Below are 20,707 nucleotides of genomic sequence, written 5' to 3'. Positions count from 1 at the left end.
TAGGATTGTTAAGCAGTATAGCCAAATAGTAGCAAAACTTCAGGGGCCCCTGAAAGGGAGATTCAGAAAGTGGCCACCAAATGCGTACATTATGCAGAGGAAGGGCTACTGAGTGTGCATGCTGCATACAAGCCCTCAAAAACAAGTTGATAATTTTCTATATATTTTTTTAATTTCCCGCTTTTGCACTGCATAGCAGACTGCAGTGCCGGGCATTCAAACGAGTTCTCCTCACACTGCATCGTCGCATGCAAGTGATTTTGTCGAGACTGCTGCGAAGGGTATCATTGGTTCACCACCGTCACAGCAAAGAATGGCGAAGTGCTCGCTCGGCATAGCTGAAGATTGCGGTGCGTCTCCTTTTCCACTTCCTTGCACTGTCTAGCTTCTCCGGGACAACAATCAACAAAAAAAAAAAAATGCAGACTTAGCAGAGTTTGCTGGTAATGCTTTCGCAAGCGAAGCCTAGTATCGGCTTACAACCTTTGTTCTTCTCTTGGAAGAAGGCAGCAGAGCAGGTAACAACACAAAACTTAAGAAGCACACAAAACCAACTAGCTCAACGTTCAATTCTATTATTTTGTTCTTCTCGGTCGAGCTTGTCTATGGGTTCAGAGGAAAGAGGCTGAGGCCGTTTACATTTGCCCATATCTCTGGTGCTACATGTGCTAGATGGAAAAGTACTGCGTGGGAATGAATGGTGCGTCAATATCTATCGGTCTCATCGGCTTTTGCTACCCTAGGTCCTCTGTCCGCCAGCCGCGGATAATCTACCAGACACGAATTTCAACGTCTCACCCACAGACAGTGGGACCCCCTTGAGGCTATCAATCGTGAGGCTATGCATGTCATAACATGTCTCCCCCGTCTAACACCCATACCCGTGCTTCAGGAGTACGCCTAACTGAACACGCTCAGTGAACTCATTGATCAGCGGATGGCAAACAGCTCGCAAACAGTCTTTACAACTCCATCATTTAAAGACACTACCTCTGTGGTCGTACTGCCAGCTCACGGGCAATCGCCTCACTGCATCTCCGTCGGTATCATCCGCACATCTGCCTGAAGGGTTCATATTGTATACTGGTGCATCACATACTGCAGAGCAAGGAGTTACTTCTGTGTGTTGTCCCTCTCATCTGCGTCTGAACTCTCACATGACATATACTGTGGATATGTGCACCCCTCTGGCACTGGAACTTTAATCCATTTACCATGCCATTTATTCCCTTCCACCCGTTCCTACATTCAATACAGTTCATCTTTACACCGACTCCCTCACTGTGTACAGCTTAAGGCCGTTCAACGCACATTCCAGATAATTCAGTCCATTCATCTGCTCTGTAAAAAGTACCCATGTCCTCTGTGCATACACTGGATACGAGGCCATGCTTGCAATCCACATAACATTCAAACGGATGCTATGACACATATTAACATATTATACGACCCACTACCTTCTCCTCTTCCCCCAGATTCGTTTCTGTCCCACGTTTCCAATTCACAAGTTCTGCGTCAGCGAACACGTGCTCTCATTCCTTCGTGTTCACACCCTCTCCCCCGTAGTCTTACTCGGCATGAGGAGGTATCTGTGAGCCAGATTCAGGCAGGGGCGGCTCTGACCCCATGTGTACGTCTTCGGTGGGATGAAAATGATCTGCCAGTGACTGACGGGTGCCCTCAATGTGATGCTGCACCTGAGATTTGTGATGTGCGTCACTTGTTATGGATGGGCCCAGCAACGTTTAGAAAACGGCTGCTCATGAAGATGGCCGGGCGGTGGAACCGCAAATATGAGAAGTGGGCAATGGACAACCAGTACACCGCCAACCTCTGCGACTACCTCAGTGAAACTGGACTTCACTCCTTTTTTTAAAACCCTGGAGGGGAGCGACACTACAGCCAGCGTCATATTTACGACGTCGACATAGGCATTAACTTTGTCTCCTGCATCCTATTCCCCCTTTCTCAACTTATGTCTTATGGCAAACTTCTCGAATAAAAAAAATGTGTGATTAGGGGATTTGCTGTTTAATGTGGGTTTATTACAAGGGTCAAGGCGGCTCAACCAGGCGAGCTCGGCTTTTTCCAATCTTGCGGTGAACTTGGTGCAGGTCCTTGAATTGGCCGAGCCGCCACAAGCTACCGGGGTAGAATTCAGCTAGTGAAATTTGCAAATTACGAGGTTGTAGAAATTGCACTGATTATCTGCGATTTACTCCATTATGAAACATCAGCATGGTAGCTTCTCTCGTGCAAAAGTACAGGAATGTTGCAACGAAAGTTAGACTCCCATTGCTCGGGGCGCTCACTGTGTTCGGTCAGAGTGCTGCGGCTGTGGAGGCGCTGCTTTTCTTCTTGGGCACCGCTGCCATCGCTGCTGCTGCTGCTGCCGTTGTTTTGGCGCTTCACTTTGTGCGTGCCGAAGGTATGAGGCAGAGGTGAGTGTTGTGGGCCTTGGGGGCCTTTGCGATGATGGCTGCCGCTACTTCTCTGTGCATGTGCTACACGTGCGAGAGTCTGCTCTGAAGTTGTGAGCAACGAAAAGATGCGCACTCTCCTCTTTCGACCTCCTCTTGCTCTTCCTTTCTCTCGCATCTGCATGAACCGGCTCTTGATTGGCTGTGTGCCCAAGTTATTGTTTTGCTGATTGGAGTAACTCTGACCCCACATATGTTAAACTCCATTCTATATAGGACACCACTCCTGAGAGCTACATGTTCAGTCTAATTGGGAACAAAAGCGAAGCCTCGTTCTCTTGTGAATAGTTTGTTGATCAGATTTATTGTTGCAGAGTCATTTAGCTGTTTGCAGTGAATGCTTTGCAGTTTTTGAAGTATGTGGCATTTGTAGTTGTGAGAGAACTATATAAATACTAAATGAGCGAATTCAAGTGTACCTCATCGCTATCAAGTGGGAATGGTAGCCCCAAACTTCGTGGTGCACTAATTCTTGCTCATGGTAAACAACACCGTGTCCGTTCGCTTTCCTGCTTCTGTTTCTCTCTCTGTGAGCCCCGCTGTATACGCGTCTTGGTGTTTCACCAGCTTGTCGTGACCTCTTCTTCCCGCCTCACCGTTTCACAGTGTCGGTGGCTGCATCCTGGACGCCGCTGTCACCAAATACCAAGGCCTTGCAGTCTTTCAGCCTGTGATAAATGGTGGGTGCTTCCAACTGGACAAAACTGGACATCCAGTTGCTGCTCTTTTGACATCCGCAGTCACTGTCGAAGTTATCTTACAATCAATATGGTGGGCAGAAAACTGCCAAGTAAATAACGGCACTTTCATTATGTTTCCTGTGTTGCTGCACGGTCTCTCCTGCATTCTGTATCACACACTGTTGCACAATGAGCGCGAACAATTGGATGCATTCGTTGATCCATCAGATGTGGATCTCTGCAGTGCTGCTCCTCATTGAAAATGTGATGGCATCTACGATCACTGCATTCAAAACTCACTGTTTCCTTGTCGTTGTCAGGCAATTACTGTGCAACACATGTTAAGACCTGGTAATTTTTTTTTTATTTAATTTGGACTGGGTGCTCTTCTCTGCTGAGCTACTACAGCTGTGGCTGAGGATGCAGCACACAATGTGCCCCCCCCCCCCCCCCCCCCCCTTTTTTTTTTCATTCCAACCAAGAAGGGTGTGTGTGCTAGAATGACCCGTCGTGCCCTCTGCAGGGGTGGGCGGCAACCTGGTGGCCATCCAGTCATGCAAGCTGACCACCCTGCTCGCCCAGCGCTCCAAGCTGGGCAGCCACCCGAGCTCGGATGCCCAGAGCTGCATCGACCCATGCTCCGCCTTCTGCGGCAAGAGTAAGTGTACCTAATTGAAGGGGCCATCCTTGAAAGAACACTCCAACAGAAACCCCGAAAGCGGCACCCGGTTAGCTCAACTCCGGTGCGAGGGGCCAATAGACATGTATAACTACCTTCCTAAGCTGTGTTGTTTCTTTTGAAGGGTGCAGAAGGGTAGCTTCTGAGGATGCTTTGTGTAGTCTGCGCCAAAGCAGCGATTAGAAGAGATCATATTTGCAGCTAAATGGTCATTTATTTATTTATTTATTTTTTTGAAATGGGATACTACTGTATATACACAATTGTAAGTTGACCCCCCCAAATCGCATGTCCCCCCCCCCCCCCCCCCCCCCCCAAAAAAAAAAAAGAAACATACCAGTGGATGTCCCGCCGGGGTGGCGCAGTGGTTACGGCACTCTGCTACTGTGCCCAAGGATGCTGGATCGAATCACGACCTCGGCGGCCGCTTTTCGATGGAGGCGAAAAGCAAGGCGCCCGTATGCTGTGCGATGTCAGTGCACGTTAAAGAACCCCAGGTGGTCGAAATTTTTGGAGTCCTCCACTACGGCGTCTCTCTTAGCCTGAGTCGCTTTTGGACATTAAACTCCATAAACCAAACCGTGCCGGTGGATGCTTTCGACAACACAAAAACTTATTGCCTGGCTGTACTTCTCGTCTCCACTTTAAATCACATACTTTCATGATATACACTGCAAGCTTGACCTCCAGCTCTGGATAGCATACCAACTGTATCCCATAGAAGCCTCTTCGCTTGGCATCACATTTGAAAATTTTGTCTCGCTGCAACCGCCACTCCTGCATAACCAGTTTAAAAGCTTCGAACTTGCGGTCCACAGCACAGTTGTTCCTTCGGCATAAATGATAGCCGCATCCTTGAATGCTGTGCGGAACAAGCGCCGAATGCTATTTAGACTGGAGAGCTCGTGACGAAGCATGTGGCCGGCCGCAGGTTCTAAAGTCGATGCTCAAAATGTGCGAATGCGCGAACTCAATGAATGATCGGTATTAGCTCATCCATGAACCATCGACACTCCCTGGAAGTGCCGCCATGTCACGTGACCTGACGTGACTGACGTACGAAAAGCGAGCGTTGCTGCGATTCGAATAGGGGCTCTTCCGTAAACTATTGACACTTCCACAGGTGCAGTTCGGGCTGTGCAATAGAAATTAAAGAAAAAATTCTTCCCGAGAAGCATGCACAGTAACTTAATGTTGCACTTAAAACCGTAGAGCAAACAAATTTGCCATAGCCCCCAATATAGTTTTCATCTTGCTCTTATTAAGAGTGCCATGCTTTGGCTTTGATTGAAAGTCGACCTCCCCCCCCCCCCCCCCCCTCCCCCACCCCCTCACTTTGGATTTTCGAATCTTAAACTAGTGGTCGACTTATAATTGTGTAAATACGGTGCAGCCCAGTGTCTTGCAAAATTCCATAAACATAGCCTCTTTTACCATCTTTAGCATTCATGAAATTAGGGCTTTGGAGCAATGAATTACAAGTTTAGAGCTTTAGCGACCACAAAAAAAACCCCTCAAATTGTCCTAATGCCCACTTGCCAAACAACCAACAAAATGCAGTTGGGCCCCACAGTAATGAAACTGCAAGTGCAAATTTCCTGACAGAACAAACTACATATTTGTGTCCCTGGCCAGTATTCACAAGGTTCAATGCATTTGGTTTCTCCCAGCAACAAAACACGGTCACACTTCAGTCTAAAGAATGTTTCTGAAGTTGCAGTTCGCAAGTTTTTTTCGTGTGTAAGCCACAGAGGAAACTTGAAGGACCCATGAAAGGCTGTTTACTGGAATTATAAAATGTGTACTAGTAGTAGGTATCCCATCAATCCTCTCTGCAGTGCAAAAATTTTTTACCGAGCTTCATTAGCACTGAACGTATGGGCAATTGAATACGATACGCCTCGTCTCCCCCCTCAACTCAACCCACCCTGGCTCTTAAGAAAAAAACTACAGTGGCTTAGCTGTAGTTAAGCCTAGGAGATTGCGAAAGCAAGAGAGGCGAAGTGTCTCCAATGGAAGACGACACCACCTGTTAGGGTGCCTCAATGCGCGCGCCCTCACGCCTTCGAAGGGTGGAGACACGTCCGCCATATTTTGGCCCACCCTTCTCATAGCGCTCCAGCAGCGTTCCTGTTATCTACAATCCCAACCTTGAATGCGCGCTAAGGAACGCCACGCGCCACGAGCGATGGTGTACCATCCAAACGCACACTTGTCGGAGAAAGTGTGACAGATACTGCTCCTTTCCTTCAGAAGTCTCATCTTGTCTAGCGTTCCTGCCATCTACAATCCTAAACCTGAACCCGCGCCAAGGAACGCCACGCGACAGCCACCGCAAAAGCAGGACACACTTGCGTGGGCCCAAATATGGAGGCGTAGAGGCGGCACTGACCCTTTCAAAGAATGTCTCCACCCTCCGGAGCGGTGGAGAGGGGTGCGTGCATCAAGGCACCCTAACACCTGGACCACAGCACACCTAGTGGAAGAAGCACGAAACGCCCGGCGTGGCTACGAGCCACACTATGCTGAAGAGCTGACATGGTAGCCCAGCTCTCGCGCTGGTATGACGTCAGTAGTCACGTGTTGTGAAGCATAACTACCGGACCACGCTACGCTAAAGGCTCGAAACCTGGCGTGGTATTGCCTTCGCAATAAAAGGAAAAGTCGTAACGGCACCTCACCACGCCCCGTTTCTCTTGCCTAACTAGGGAGCGTCCAATGAACTGGCGCACTCAGCAGCCCCACTGATGTCAGTGGGGAGGCTTGCGCGCGGTGATGCCGCCCAAATCGGCTGCGAGCAGTCGCCAAGACCACTTTTTAAAAATTATTTGAAAATTATCAGCTCCACGTAAAGCTTTCAAATGTGACTCGAATACTCACAAAGACCACCCCTATGAATTGCTCGCAGTGGAATTTTTCCCTAAGTAGCACCTCAGGGTCCCTGTAAAAAGCACGACCGTGCTTCACACCTTCTTCAAAACTTCCAATACTTGCATGCTGCGAGCAAGAACGTTTACTGGTGCAGCTATTTTTGTTTTACAATTGGCTGATGATGATGAGTGCGAGTAAATGATCATTTATAAAACAAATTTTTTGATGGGTTTTGACTGATTGGCAACCGATTCACGCGGGCACGGCAGCATCGTCATTGTTGATGTTGCTGTTGGGACCCAGCATTGCACACACACTTTGTTTAATAAGCTGCCGAGTTGAAAAGGCGCCTCCTTCTGACAAAAACTTAAGTCTCTTGATGCTCAGGAGAAGTTAGACATCATTGCTCAAGCTGTGTAAGGCAAAAAAGCGGGAGCTGCCAAAGAGTTCGGGATTCCATGCTATTCGCCACTAACAGTTCTGAGGTTTAAAGACAACATCTCGGTGGCACTGGAGAATGGAACGCAAGATGGCGACGAATGTTTGCCAAATATTTGTCTCTACTCTGTTTGCCAAATAGGGCGTAACAAATTTAAACAGAGTGTGCTCATTAGCCGAGCAGTGCCAAGGCATGGAGTAACATTTTTGCCAGAGTACTTTCCGGGGAATGAGCTAGCGACGACGTTGAAGCAGCATCAACTTGGATGCAGAAGAATTACGAAAACGTCCCAGCCAAATACAGTCAAATCTCGATATAACGCATCGCGGGGACCGCCTAAGGTCAGTCGTTGTTTTGAAGCATCGATGTTGTGAAAAACTGGCTATATTATAAACCAAGGTATAAAAATGACGCACGTTGGCAGTAGACACATGTGCGGGCAAGCAAATTCTCAAATAAATATATTGCACTAACTTCAAAGCTGCTTTATTTGAGGAAATAATTTTTTGGCCACACTCTTGCCATTTCATCGTGCCTGTCCGTGAGAAGAAGACAGATAACTCTGTAGTTGGTAGAGGCGAACGAGTTGCTAGGACAGAAGGTTTGTTCAAACATTGACAGCGGTGTGCTCTGGAGTTCAACATAGAGACGATGTCATGCCACTAGAAGTTTTCTACACCCGAATGAGAATGGTCAACGACGATAGGCAAGGGGTGCTCATACGTGAAGTAATTCCCCTATGGCATAAATAACGCTGAAACTATAGACTAAACTGCTATGTGCAAAAGCCATATCTTTACTTTCAAGCTGAACCTAAACGTAGCCATGCAGATTGCTCTCTCGTAACACGAGGTTTAACCACGCTGGATCATGGAAAAAGCAAGAGAGTTCCAGAAACCCATCTACTTCTGCTTTATCGACTATGCGAAAGCGTTTGACTGCGTAGATCACAGCAGATTGTGGCAAGCTCTCCAAGAGATGGGAGTTCCAATTCACCTCATCTGTCTCCTCAGGAACCTGTATGAAGGGCAAGAGGCCACAGTCAGAACTGGGCATGGTCTTACTGATTGGTTTCCGATCGAGAAAGGAGTGAGGCAAGGCTGCATACTGTCGCCCTGCCTATTTAACCTATATGCAGAGTGCATCATGAGGAAGGCCAGTCTGGACGAGTCTTCAGCTGGAGTGAAGATTGCTGGAAAACGTATCAACAACCTTTGATATGCGGATGATACCACTTTAATGGCAGAAAGTGAAGTGGAACTCAAGAGACTTCTGATGCGCGTACAAGAAGAGAGTGAGAAGTTTGGGCTTAAACTGAACATTAAAAAGACAAAGATCATGGCGTCTTGCCCTATCAAGTCCTGGAGCATCAATGGACAAGAAGTGGAAGCTGTGACAGATTTTCTCTTCTTGGGCTCCAAGATTACCTCGGAAGGAGACTGCAGCCATGAAATTAGGAGACGCCTGCTTCTGGGAAAGAGAGCAATGGTTAGCCTTGACCGCCTAGTAAAGAGCAGAGACATTAGTCTGATCCGTATAACTCGTGCTATGGTCTTTCCAGTTGTGATGTATGGATGCGAGAGTTGGACTGTGAAAAAGGCTGACCGCCGAAGAATTGACGCGTTTGAATTGTGGTTCTGGCGAAGACTCTTGAGAGTTCCTTGGACTGCCAGAAGATCAAATCAGTCGATATTGTCGACCATAAACCCTGACTGCTCATTGGAGGGTCATATTCTAAAGTTAAAGCTCAGCTACTTTGGTCATCTGATGAGAAGAGAGGAGTCGCTTGAGAAAGATTTGATGTTGGGAAAGGTTGAGGGTCGCCGGAGAAGGGGTAGGCAGCGAACGTGATGGTTAGATGGCATCCTCGAGGCACTGCAGATGAAGTTATGTGATGTTAGGAAGATAGTGAGAGACCGGAAAGCGTGGCGTGACATGGTCCATAGGGTCACGAAGAGTCGGACACGACTGAACGACTGAACTGAACTCATCATTTACGTCACTGCACTGAGCGATGAAAGTGCGGATTTTGTTCATGCACAGTAAAGCACAGTTCGATACAACCTCATCTTCAGTGTTCAGTGAAATTCGACAATCTTGTCTCGGTCTTTCAAAAGGATTGCGACAGTCGATGGGGCGATGCGAAGCTGTCTGCAGAGGCCGATTTGCTTTTTCCCTGTGTCGATTTCATGCAACATGGCTACTTTTTCCTGAAGTGAAAACTGCTTTAGCTTCTTCTTGGCAACATCGCTGGCTGCATTAATCGTCGGATCTCGCACGAACTTCGCAGTAAGATAATAATAATAATAATAATTGCTTCACAGGAAGGGAAAGCGCAGTATTTGTTACACTTGCGTTGTGGACACCTGAACCGCGCAGTAAGGGAAGGGATGAAGGTGGGAGTTAAAGTGGAAAGAGAGAAGGGGGAGCCGTAGTGGAGGGCTGCGGAGTAATTTCAACCACCTGGGGATCTTTAACGTGCGCTGACATCGCACAGCACACAGACGCCACTTCATTTCGCCACCGTGGTCGGGTTCGAACCCACCACGGCGGCTCCCGCAACAAAAAGTTTTCATACGACACGCACGAGTGGTGCGAACAACCAATCAGCGAACTACACACAACAGGGGGAAAAAAGGCAGGTGGCTAGGCTAGGCCTGCTGGCTACTGCCTGTTAAACCAGAGTCTTGTGGTGGCGCTAGGTGTTGGCACGAGATATGGGGATGATGATAGCTATCACGGCATATTACACAGAAATGGTGGTTTTGGTTTCACACATTAGTTGTGGCGCTGTTCATTTTAGCCTAATTCGTAATACTGATATTCCTTGATTTTAGGGGAAAAGTACATTATATACATTATTCTCAAATATGTGCTATATTGAAATTTGTAGTTCTGAAATATTTTTACATTAAAAACATTTGAAATCAGTTAAGGGTCTTCAAAAAGTTTGTTAATTTGAAAATTTGTAGTAACGAAGTACAAGTCCTCCGATATCTACAGCGCAGATGAAGCTGGCTTTTTACGCCGAATGCTGCCATCAAAAATGCTGTACCTGAAAAGGCAAAGACGCCAAGACACAGTAAGAAACGGGTTATGGTTCTTTTGTGCTCCACTACTGACAGCTCAGACAAGCATTCGTGTCTCATCGTTGGCCAAAGAAAAAGCCGCATTGCTGTAAGGGAAAGGGCAGCAGAATGAGCTGCTAGTACAACATGTGTTTTTGCAAGGTGCAGTGTACTTTTTATGCTCTATTTCTGGGCCCTATTTTCGCAGCTGACGCCAGGCCAATGAGTATGTTGTTGTTCTGTGAGTGCATAAGACTAATGGCAGTTTTCAGTGGTCTAATAAATTGCCCAAAGCACTCTGGTGTATAGTCTCTTGTGCCGTCGTGTTATTCCTAAGGCCGCATTGTGTAAAACTCTAATGGGCACAAGGAATAACATCCCTGCTCCCGCAGACTCGCATGCCCGCACGGCGCGTCTTCTGATGCTGATGGTGCTTCCGGGCCACCTCATCTTTGTGTACACCATCCGACTGTTGACCTCCGGCCACACTGTGATCACACCCCTCTTCCTGGCCTGCTACCTGACGTCTGCCCTTCTGCAGGTCAGTGTTTTTCCACAGCAATTATGGAGGAATTGAGATGGGGATAAGAGAGTTGTGGTAGAAAGCCGTAATGACCTCCATCATATATTGGCCTATCGTGTATTGGTATCTTGTATTGGTATTGTACATTAGCCTGTATTTCCCACAATTTTACAAATGTAGCCCCCACCCCTGCCTTGCACTCGGCTGCACTGATAATATTATGTATTATTGAATAGATCCACTGAGGGTACATTGGGCTACAAGGCTTACTATAGTGGGGAGCTTAAGAGTTTACACTGCTTAGAATTTGGTTTGAATCTCGTCACAGCTTACCTTAGTTTGTTTCCCAGATGATGTTCTGCATGATGCTCTGATGAGGTCAGAAATGTTGCAGGAGTTTGTACCCCTATGCACATTCATTGGCTAAAATGAGGCCGGAAATTATGATTTGATCTAAAGTGCTCCTCAAGTGACCTCGTATATGTGCATTGCAATTTTCAGCTAGCAAGGAGAGCATATCAACATTTGATTGTTTGTGTCACTGTGGTGAATGCAGTGTTGCCTATGGATATTGTCTGAATTGAGAGCAGAAAAACAGTAAATGTCATTAAGTTTTACATGTGTGGGAATGAAACGCCACACGACTGCCAAACGAAATAGTGGAAATGACCACGGTGGAAGAGTAAACTGATAGGAGATTTCACATTCTAGCGGGTAGTATATTAACTTTGACCTTTGGAGCTTCCCTTCGAGGTAGGCTAGTGCATACCTTAAAGGAGTACAGACATGAAATTTTCATTCTGTTTGTAAATATCTTTTAATGATTTGTAACCGAAATTGCCATAAGAATTGTGTCTCTGCCCAGCAAATAATTTGCGAAGGAATCCTTCCTCTAGGGTGAATTTGGTTTCTGCTTCAGTAGGCAAGTGTTGAAAGATGGCAGGATTTATTTAGGCCGTGTGATGCACGCATAGGCAGTGCTGTGTGAGCCACCACTTAATTCATTTTCATTCCAGCTTTAGCCTTGTATGACCTGCAGGTAACCTAAACCAGAATGACGTTACAAGCAAAGTTTTATTATAAATTATTTACCTCAGTTGGGCAAATTCAGCATGTTGATCCATGTAGTACTATGGGAATATGGATGGGCAACTTGCAGGGGATAATCGGTGTTTGCCTATAAATTCATCAACATTTACTGCTGCAAACGATCACCTCCTAGCGTTCATCGAAGTTGTAGCTCTGACTGAACTCGGGAAGCGCGTGCTCAATGTTTAGCTGAATTGTCCCTTGTTGCAGGTGGCGCTCCTGCTATACACAGCACGCTGCATGGTGTACTGGATGTGGAGCCGGCGGGTGGACCCAGACAATGCTGCCATACCTTACCTGACGGCTCTCGGCGATCTCCTGGGCATCGCCCTCCTTGCACTGTCCTTCTGTCTGCTCGACTCGCTTGGAGACGCGGCATCAGCACACCCAAGCACCGCCGCGATCATCACCACCACTGCGCTACCCGAACTCAACAGCCTCGCTTTCACTTCTACCGACTAGCGTTGGCTGGGGTCCACTGGAAGAGAGCCAAGACGAACCGGTGACTTCCACCGTCCCGAAGCAACAGTCGTGACAACACTGCAAGATTCACATATCTGCCATCAGCGACTCACAGCTCGAGACAGGTGTTGTATTTAACTGGCCCTGCAGTCAGTGCATCAGTCCGCAGATTGAATAGTACAGTTATGATGGTTATCATAGCGTTGACGATGTATAGTTGATCCGATCTCTGATGGGCTGCATGTTGTATTTGCGACTCTTTGAGGGCTTAAACCGTTCCCTCCAGGAAGAAAATCTGGCCCCATCAGGTTAATGTTGCAGCTCTACTCATCTCATCTTGTAGCCTGGGTAGTCTGAATCCTATTGGTGTGACCATCCAGCTAGGTTCTTGTGTTAGGAAACCTCGGCAGCAAATCTGAAGCCGAGTTTTGTGGTGACCCAAAACTCGGTGTCCTCCTTGACTCATATTTTTGAGCTTGTCACACAGGTTTCCCATTGCTTCGATTGTTTTCTGGCAGTTCTCGGCTGATGTTATGCTCTTGTGAACTTGGCGCTTGGGTCTGGGAAATGGATGCTGCATCACAAAAGACTGAAGATCCCACTGAGTAGAAGTGTGGCCGTAGCTGGAAGAGCAAAGGTGCACACAGAACTACGCTGATAGTTATATCCGGTTATTCTCAAGTTTAGTTTTACAATAGGGTTTCTATCACAGCGGCCAACACGTATACAAGTATGGTCAGTGTTGAACACTCTTACAGGGCTTCGCGTACAACATGTAGAAACCGGTGATTCCTGTTAGATCAGTGTGTGATGGGAGCGCAGGACATTACTGCCTGAAACCGAAGCATTTATTCGTGGTTTATCTCATGCTTGGGTTGTGTGTTCAGCATGTCTTGTTTTTCTTGTTACTCGCGTTTTGTTGGATCGTAAAATGTAGCTGGACAAAATGTGCTGCACTTTGTACCACCCTCGAAGTGCATAGAGACGCGCTTTGTGGAGCACTTTCTCTTTCTTTGTCAATCAGGTTGGCAGAAAAGAAAACATTTTGTCTGTCCCATGCCATTTCGTGCTTACTGGCCGACATCATAAAGCCACAGAATGTGCGCGGACTTTTGAATTTCCACAAAATATTTGACAGAGTGAGCTGCTGGGACAGTGGCCGGGACACTTTGTAAATTAGAGTGCATTTGCGAACTTTAGTTCAAGAGAAGAAAAACAGGATATGTGCCACATGTTTTTCTGTTTTTTTAACAGCTGCCGATTAGGAGCTTGTGAGCTAGGTCTCGGTCTCTCATTTAGTTAACTCTTACATGGAGTACATCTACCTCGTTCCTTCATGTCCTGCCCTCATGGTGGGCTCATGAAGAGCTCTGTTTGCACTTGCTACCTTTTTTTGAAAGCTTGGCGTATTTTGGTTTCTAACCAGCACTGTTTATCGCACAAAGTAATATACAACTCGTTTGAACATCTCGTGCAGTCATGAAAATATTGAAGCATCTGTCTTGCGTCTGAAAGCTTGGTGTCAGAGCTTTAGGCAAATAGTTTTTAACCACTTGTTGACTAATGATTTTAGGTTTTAAAAGGGCTATATAGCTTCTGCCTTTAGGCTGCAGATCTCGGCTTTGTTGTTGTTTTTTTTTTGTCAGTTTTGAAAAAGGGGAACAAGTTATTCGTGGTGCATTTCACTTAACCTTGGTTGTTCTGCATAGTTTCGACAAGACTTTGTTTTCCAGCTCTCTGTTCTGAGTGTGCTTGTATCTTTTTGCCTTGATGGGATCTGAGGGATCAACGTTCCAGTTTAATAATCATCCGTGCTGCTGTGAATGTGAATTTAGGACAGTTTTCCTTTTCGTGGTGTGTAGCTATGCCAAGCAGTTGCATCAACACAGCAGCCAATGCTGAACCGTGGAACAAGCAACAACTCGAGCACAGATGGAAGGGAATCTCTTGAAAACCATTGATAGGAGGTTCTTCTTGTCCTGTTCTTAATGTCTTTTTATATCGCTGTAAATTGGGAATAGCTGCCTTCTTGTTTTATTACTGTTATCGTTATCATCTCTGTTTTTCTTTTAGTCTGCTGTTTGAGGATAGCTTGTTACATATAATTGTATTTAGATCATGTGCCATGAAGATGCTCCAAATAGTTTCACGTCCACTTTGTAGGCTGGTTTAAGTGACGCACGTTTCAGATGTCCAGAATGATGAAAAGAGGAAAATACAAAATAGCAGTCTTTGAGGGACGCTCGCTTGGCTTTCCGCGTGCAAAGCCAGTGTAAAAAGGCTTTGCAGCTGGGAGGAGCTGGGTCAGAAGAAACAACGGTACCAGTACTTTGAAAGTATTACTATTTTAGACAAAGGCAGTATGTACAGCTGCCTGCATTAGTCGTGTTCACGCTGTTATAATTAAAGCGATAACCTAGACATATTTATTTAGGTAGACTGTTTGAGAATTTACATTTTTGCTAAGCGGAAAGAACCAGGTTGCTTTTACTTCATGTTACGCTTTTTGGTTTTCTTTGTTACTTGCTCATTCGTCTATGGCTTCTGCGCAAGCATATCTTTGCAGCTTCTGCACAAGGAAGCACTCTCGTTTTCTCGCTTGGAGTCACCACGTCGTTTAGTGGATAGGTGGCTCCATCTTTTGTCATTTTTGTCAAATGAGTATTAATGAAATGCATTTCGTGCGAATATTCTGCGTTCGTACATGTTGCAGATGGCTTAAGGAGGGTTTTTAATGGCATGCTGTTGATTGCAAAAAGATTTTCAGCCAGTGTCATGACTACCTAGGGCCGACATAACTGCAGTTGCCTTTTTTGCGAACAAGTAAACCGCGCCTAGAAAGGAGAGCTTACAGGTGCCTTTAATTCTTTTAATTTTAATTTTTGTCGCCTAGTTAACCTCCCTGCCTTTCTATTCGGTTTTCTCTCTCTAATTTTTGCCTTATCAACGAGCTGTAGTGATCCTTCTCTCTGAAATGCAGAGTTCGCAAATTTCAATGCAAAAATATGCATGGTTTCATAATTCATTAAGGTCATTGCTGCAAATTACGTAGCATGCCTGGTGTTGAGCGAAACATTTGTCTTCTGGTTTATATTGTGCTTAAGACCTGCAAGAGCTCCCTAGAAAAGGCACTCTGCATGGCCAATGTTTATGAAACAGCTTCACGCAACGTTCATCACCTATATATGTGAGATGGCAACAGATCTCTCCCACACCCTTGATTTTTGCATTATGGCCACCGACTGCATATTTTTTAAAATAGATGGCAAATGTGACATTGTGGCCTGGCTATTTTTACAGTGCATATTTTTGCCAAGATAATGGCTGCAGTTTAGGCTGATGGCTCTGGAGGTTGGAGTGGCCTTTAAATAAGGAGACGACATTGATTGCCGCAGTGTTTTTTTTTTGCAGTCATGTCCACGTTGATTTACTTTCTGCTCTAGGCTACTGAAAAGCTGAGGGAATGGTTGCAAATTATTGTGCAGACTGGAGTGCTGCTGTACCACTCTTATGTGAGGTGAGAGGTATGTCTCGCCCCAAAGGTGGTGTGCATTAGGTTCGAAGAGGAGTTTTGGAGGTTAAATGAGCACAGTGTAGTCATGCACAGTTGTACCTGTGTTAACTTGGCATTTACTGCCAAACATCGTGTGCCATGCTCGTGAACCATTGCGGAACAAGGACTAAGAAACTCCTGTACGGCATAGGACAGCAAGCCTCATGAAACCTCCAACCACTCACTTTGTCGTGTATGCTATTTAGACCGGGACACTTGATATTGTTGCAGAGAAGCTCCGTCTTATTAGTCATAGAAGTCCTCAACAGCTACAGGTAGCTGGCGTGACGTAGGCAGTGTTGAAGAACAGTGTTCGGCTACTATTGTCGCATAACAACTGTAAGTTTGATGTCTAGCTACCTTATTTAGACACTTCAGGGTCCTCCTTGTTTGCAGCACAGCTAAGAAAGTGAGTGGTGCAGGAGAGAAAGAGAGAGAGTTAGCGGTGGGGAGAGAGACTAGGAGAGCCTTGTGCATGGAACTGAAGTCTTTCAATAGTGGATGCTGTGCGTCCATGTCTGTTGTTCAGTGCCTCGCCTGCCCGTGTAACAGTCGTGATGTGTGACACTGTGCTGACGTCCCCATGCTGTCAGTCGCCAGTGTGAAAGAGGTAGACAATCTGAGCATCAGTTGCTGGAAGAGCTGTGCTTGGGCTGTTCACCTGTTTATGATGCTGTGTGGTTAATTATTCAAGGCTCTTGACATCACAGACAAACCTGGATATCTCCGGTTACAGGGCGCAGCTGCGTAGTTGAGTCCACCTTTGGTGGCACAGCCTTGGTTGCCATTTTTCTGCCAGTGTGGGTTAGGAGCTTATGAGCAAAAAAGCTTTCGACCAAAAATGTCACCTATCGTCTTAGAGTGGTTTTGCTCCCTCCCTGAATGCGGAAATGCCCATTTTTGTTTCGTGCTGGATTCAGTACTAGTTGATTTGAGGCAGCTTCACTCTTGTCAGGCAAAAGAACATGCTCATTTTACCGAGATTCAGAAGATATTAATTTCTTGTTGCCGTTAAAGTGAAGCAGAGCAGACTTCGATACCAACTGATCAAGTTCAGCGTAATACCAAGCTAAGCATACCATAACAGCGTGCTGAATTGTGGCAAACTTGTGTTTAGCCCCTTAGCAACCATCTTGCCATTTTGCAGTCGTGCATGTCTCTCTGATGTGTTGACAGGTGTGTGTGTGTGTGTGTGTGTGTGTGTGTGTGTGTGTGTGTGTGTGTGTGTGTGTGTGTGTGTGTGTGTGTGTGTGTGTGTGTGTGTGTGTGTAATGTTGTGTACGCTCGTGTGTTAGTTTGAGTGGAATGTGAACAAACCTCTCCCCCTCAGCAAGACGTGCGCTCTTCCTATGGACTTTTGACAATTCACTGAAAAAAATCATGCCTCGAAGTACAAGAGTACAAGAGTTTAAAGGTGGTGTCACGAAAGCAGCAAGATTAACTTTTACACCTGGCGACATGGGGAACGTTGGACACTTTCAGAGAAGGTCACACATTTGCATTGTGTGCACAGAAATATTTGTACATTGAAAAATGGATGCAGAGCATGATATGCTTAATTGCATTCTTGGATGCTCTCCTGAAATCCATGTGTAAAAAATGTTGCAAATTTTGATTATAACTGTAGTTTGAAGCCACCTTACAGTGTCAGGAGATGTTAGCTTGTTCTCGCTTTTAACTGAAAATCAAGCAAAAATTGTTTTGCTTCATAAATCTATAGTTTTTCTGGTGTGTTCTTTTCAAAAGTGCTGCTTTGTCCGTCCCTTCTGTATTGTGAGTTCTTGCGTTTTGCGGCACTGCATATCTCAGCGGCTTAACGGGAGATTAGACAGTACCTATTCTTGCAACAGTGAAGTCAATTGAAGACCCAGTGGCTGCGCTCTTTCCAACTGGAAAGGTCCCGTACCTACAAAGTGGTGCTTTGTGCTGACTTCAGAAAACACATTGCAGGTCAAGTCTGGTTCAGGGTGTTAAGCCTGATGGCATTTGTGGAAATGTGTGTGTGCAGTCAGGGGAGAATATAAGATGCCTCTCTGCGGTTTTATGCTCAAGTTCAATATTTTCTATCTGTTGAAGCCAAGAAACTCCTTTAGGGCCTAAGTTAATTGTTTGCAGTTTACATAGGAGCTGAAGGCAAATTTGTTTCAAATGAAGCTGCTTTCAATCTTGGCAAGAAAATGCTATTGCGTTCATGCATTTAGGGATGTTGAGGAGGCTATTGCCACAGGGATACATTTGCTTAATGATTGCAGTGTGGTGACCTGCTTTTTTTGTTTGTTTGTTTTTAGGCAGGTAATGTTGAAGTGGAAGCAGGCCTATGTACTTCTGTTGTCCTACCCCTCTTGCGTTCTGATAGTGTCCCAGCGCACATTCAATCTTTTGGACACTGTGTAATGGCGCATTTGTGTGGTGGGCCTCCTTGTTGCCTTGAGATCGGATACCTTTGACGTCTTTCTTGTTTTGACAAATCTCTGCGAATTGAAAGTGATGAGTGTGTAGCATTTCTTCAGTTGTGGGGTTTTTTTTATCCAACCTCTCACAGGGGAGATGCAATGCTTGGTCTCAGATCTTTGGTGATTGGTGTAATTTGAAGTTTGCTGCTGCTGCATTATTTATATGTATTGCCCTGCAACCAGCACTTCTTCTTTGTTATTGTTGATTTATCCATGTCTACTCGACCTGACATCTTGTTCAGTTTTAGGTGTTTCCACACGTTACTGTTTTTCTTTAAGAACATAATTACTTGGAAGGCTTCTTAATTTCTCTATTTTCCAGTGGCTTTTTGAGCATATTTTTTAGCCCTAGCCACAGCATGTGTGTATACCGGTGTTTTATCTATCCTCTGAAGTTGTTTTACCCAAGTACATGCTGCTGCTTCTTCTTCTTCTTCTTCTTTTTTTTTTTTTTTTTTTTAGGTTGTTGCTGCAGTGATGTCAGTGTAGAATCCCAAAGCTGGCTCTGCCGCAATACAATGTGAACCGCATTTTTGTCTAATAACTCAGTTGATAATTGTTTTTCAGTGCATGGTTGCCGTGCAGAACCACATATGTCCTTTGCTTTTGTTTAGTAGCACTTCACTTGCTTCCAGTGCGGTGTGTCAACCTGTTGCTCAGCTTTGTTTTTCTGTTTTTACTGTTATAAATGCGAAAATATCTTAATGTGTTTGTCTTGAGGGGTGGGTTTATGACAGCTTCAGTGCTGTGGCTTTGCCGTGAGGAATGAAAAGTTCATCGAAATGCTTCGCAGAAGGGGTCAAATTGTTTCTAGTTTTTTTCTTGCTTTGCAAGTTGTGGCTTTTAATGACATTGCTTTCCTGGGAACACACGAGCCACATACAAAACAACTTTTGGTGAGGGTATTGATTACAGTGGATATACATTTGGATGCAACTATACATGTGTAGCAGCGAGCTGTACTATGATTTTCATGGCCACGTGAGGGGACTCATCTCCGTGTCAGTTATTTGAGATGTTTGTTAGCTTGGAGTAATTTAAAAACTTGTTGCTTGCATCTGTTTCACTAGGTTCTCTTGCATTGCTGTGAAGCTAGTGATGATAAAGGAGAGGGTCAAGATTCTTGGGATAGTGAGTTGAAGAGTGACATGCCATTGCTAGCATTCTGTATGTGAGGAATTGTAGCCATTGTTGGATTTCTTGTTCACTGATGGCTCCTTGTGGATGGTAGAAAGTGGAGGAAGGGGCACTGCCAATCCTTAGCAAGCAAACCCACACTGACTCTGTCCTGTCATGTTTCCCCAGCCGAAGGTAGTTGGTCCTGCAAACATCTCGGACACCCTGCATGCTCCACGCCAATGAGATTTAGTGAATCTGTTGTTAATCAACTTTCTCAATGCTGTGCGCGATGCAAACTCACGTGAAAGGCTTCATAACTGTCACGTGTCGCTCCTCATTTGGGTTCGCTCTTAAGTGCTCGGCTTCAAGTGGAAGCATGCCACAGCCATCACAATTCAGTTGCAGTGACCTGTAACTTGTTTGTTATCTCTACTAGAGTTCAAGTACAGCCACGTAAGTTTGTGGGATGAGCAGGTGTTGTGCTGGGTCACTAAATTCCGGTGCTTAAAGTTTTCTTGTTACCCGGTAGGTATGTTCTGTGCTACATTCTTTAGACTGCCCTAAAGTAGCTTCCTTTGTGTTGCCATTCGCCTGCAACTACCTGAACCACAACCTTCCACAGCATTAGGCAGTTTGGATGTGCTCCTGAAGCACGTCAGCGCAAACCTGGGCACCGCTTTTACTCTGTGTGACACAGATCGCCTCATATTTTCTTCTACAATTGTGTGAGACGTGCGTGCGTGTGTGTATGCTCTTCATTGCGTGCAGCACCTTTATGCGGCTACATTGTGCGTCGGTTCATGTGCAGGGTGAGCTTGTGGGAAATGGGAAACGGATGGTCTAGGGGCGGATGTCAAAAGAAAACGCAGTCTTTCAACTGTACAGCCTGAGTAGTTTTCTGCTTTACTCTGCCCCATGTGCTGCTCTGTGTGGTCTTACACAAATCTCTGTGTTTACCTTCGTGTGTCCGAGTGCGTTTGTAGCGCATGTGTCTAGCGTTTCGACGTTGGTGTCGGGTGTGTATCTGAGCGGCCGTCACCCGCCCAAAGTCTGCCTTGTGCAAGTCGCGTGACTGCCCAGTCAGTGCACTCAAAGAGTAAAAATAAAATCTACACAACCATGTGTATGCATTCTTTCTTTGGCCTTTGCGCACCTAGCTTGCATATCATCAGTAAGAGCTGCTACACACCTTTGCAGACAAAACCAAGGTTTGCAGTCGGCTAAGCCCCCTTGACAATGGCACACGAACAGCACATACCGGGCAGTCTCCTCTCTGCCCCATCGACAGGGA

General features: G+C 45.8%; 1 protein-coding gene across 3 annotated transcripts in view; it reads left to right on the top strand.

The window, feature by feature from the left end:
• Positions 1-20,538, top strand: part of LOC146207790 (solute carrier family 41 member 1-like) — a 41,587-nt gene extending 21,049 nt beyond the window's left edge. For all 3 annotated transcript variants that reach the window (XM_084590417.1, XM_084590424.1, XM_084590407.1), the window contains exons 10-13: positions 3,087-3,160; positions 3,684-3,818; positions 10,610-10,758; positions 12,040-20,538. In XM_084590417.1, the coding sequence (XP_084446543.1) occupies positions 3,087-3,160; positions 3,684-3,818; positions 10,610-10,758; positions 12,040-12,291 (610 nt within the window). In that variant the 3' untranslated portion in view covers positions 12,292-20,538. The remainder of the gene's footprint in view (positions 1-3,086; positions 3,161-3,683; positions 3,819-10,609; positions 10,759-12,039) is intronic.
• Positions 20,539-20,707: the final 169 nt, after the last annotated feature.

The sequence above is a fragment of the Amblyomma maculatum genome, chromosome 1 (assembly GCF_055883805.1).
Source record: "Amblyomma maculatum isolate TAMU_Amacu chromosome 1, ASM5588380v1, whole genome shotgun sequence".
In the NCBI taxonomy this organism is placed as follows: Eukaryota; Metazoa; Arthropoda; class Arachnida; order Ixodida; family Ixodidae; genus Amblyomma; species Amblyomma maculatum.
The sequence above is the reverse complement of the archived record's forward strand: the minus strand, read 5'-3'. Positions and strand labels throughout refer to the sequence as shown.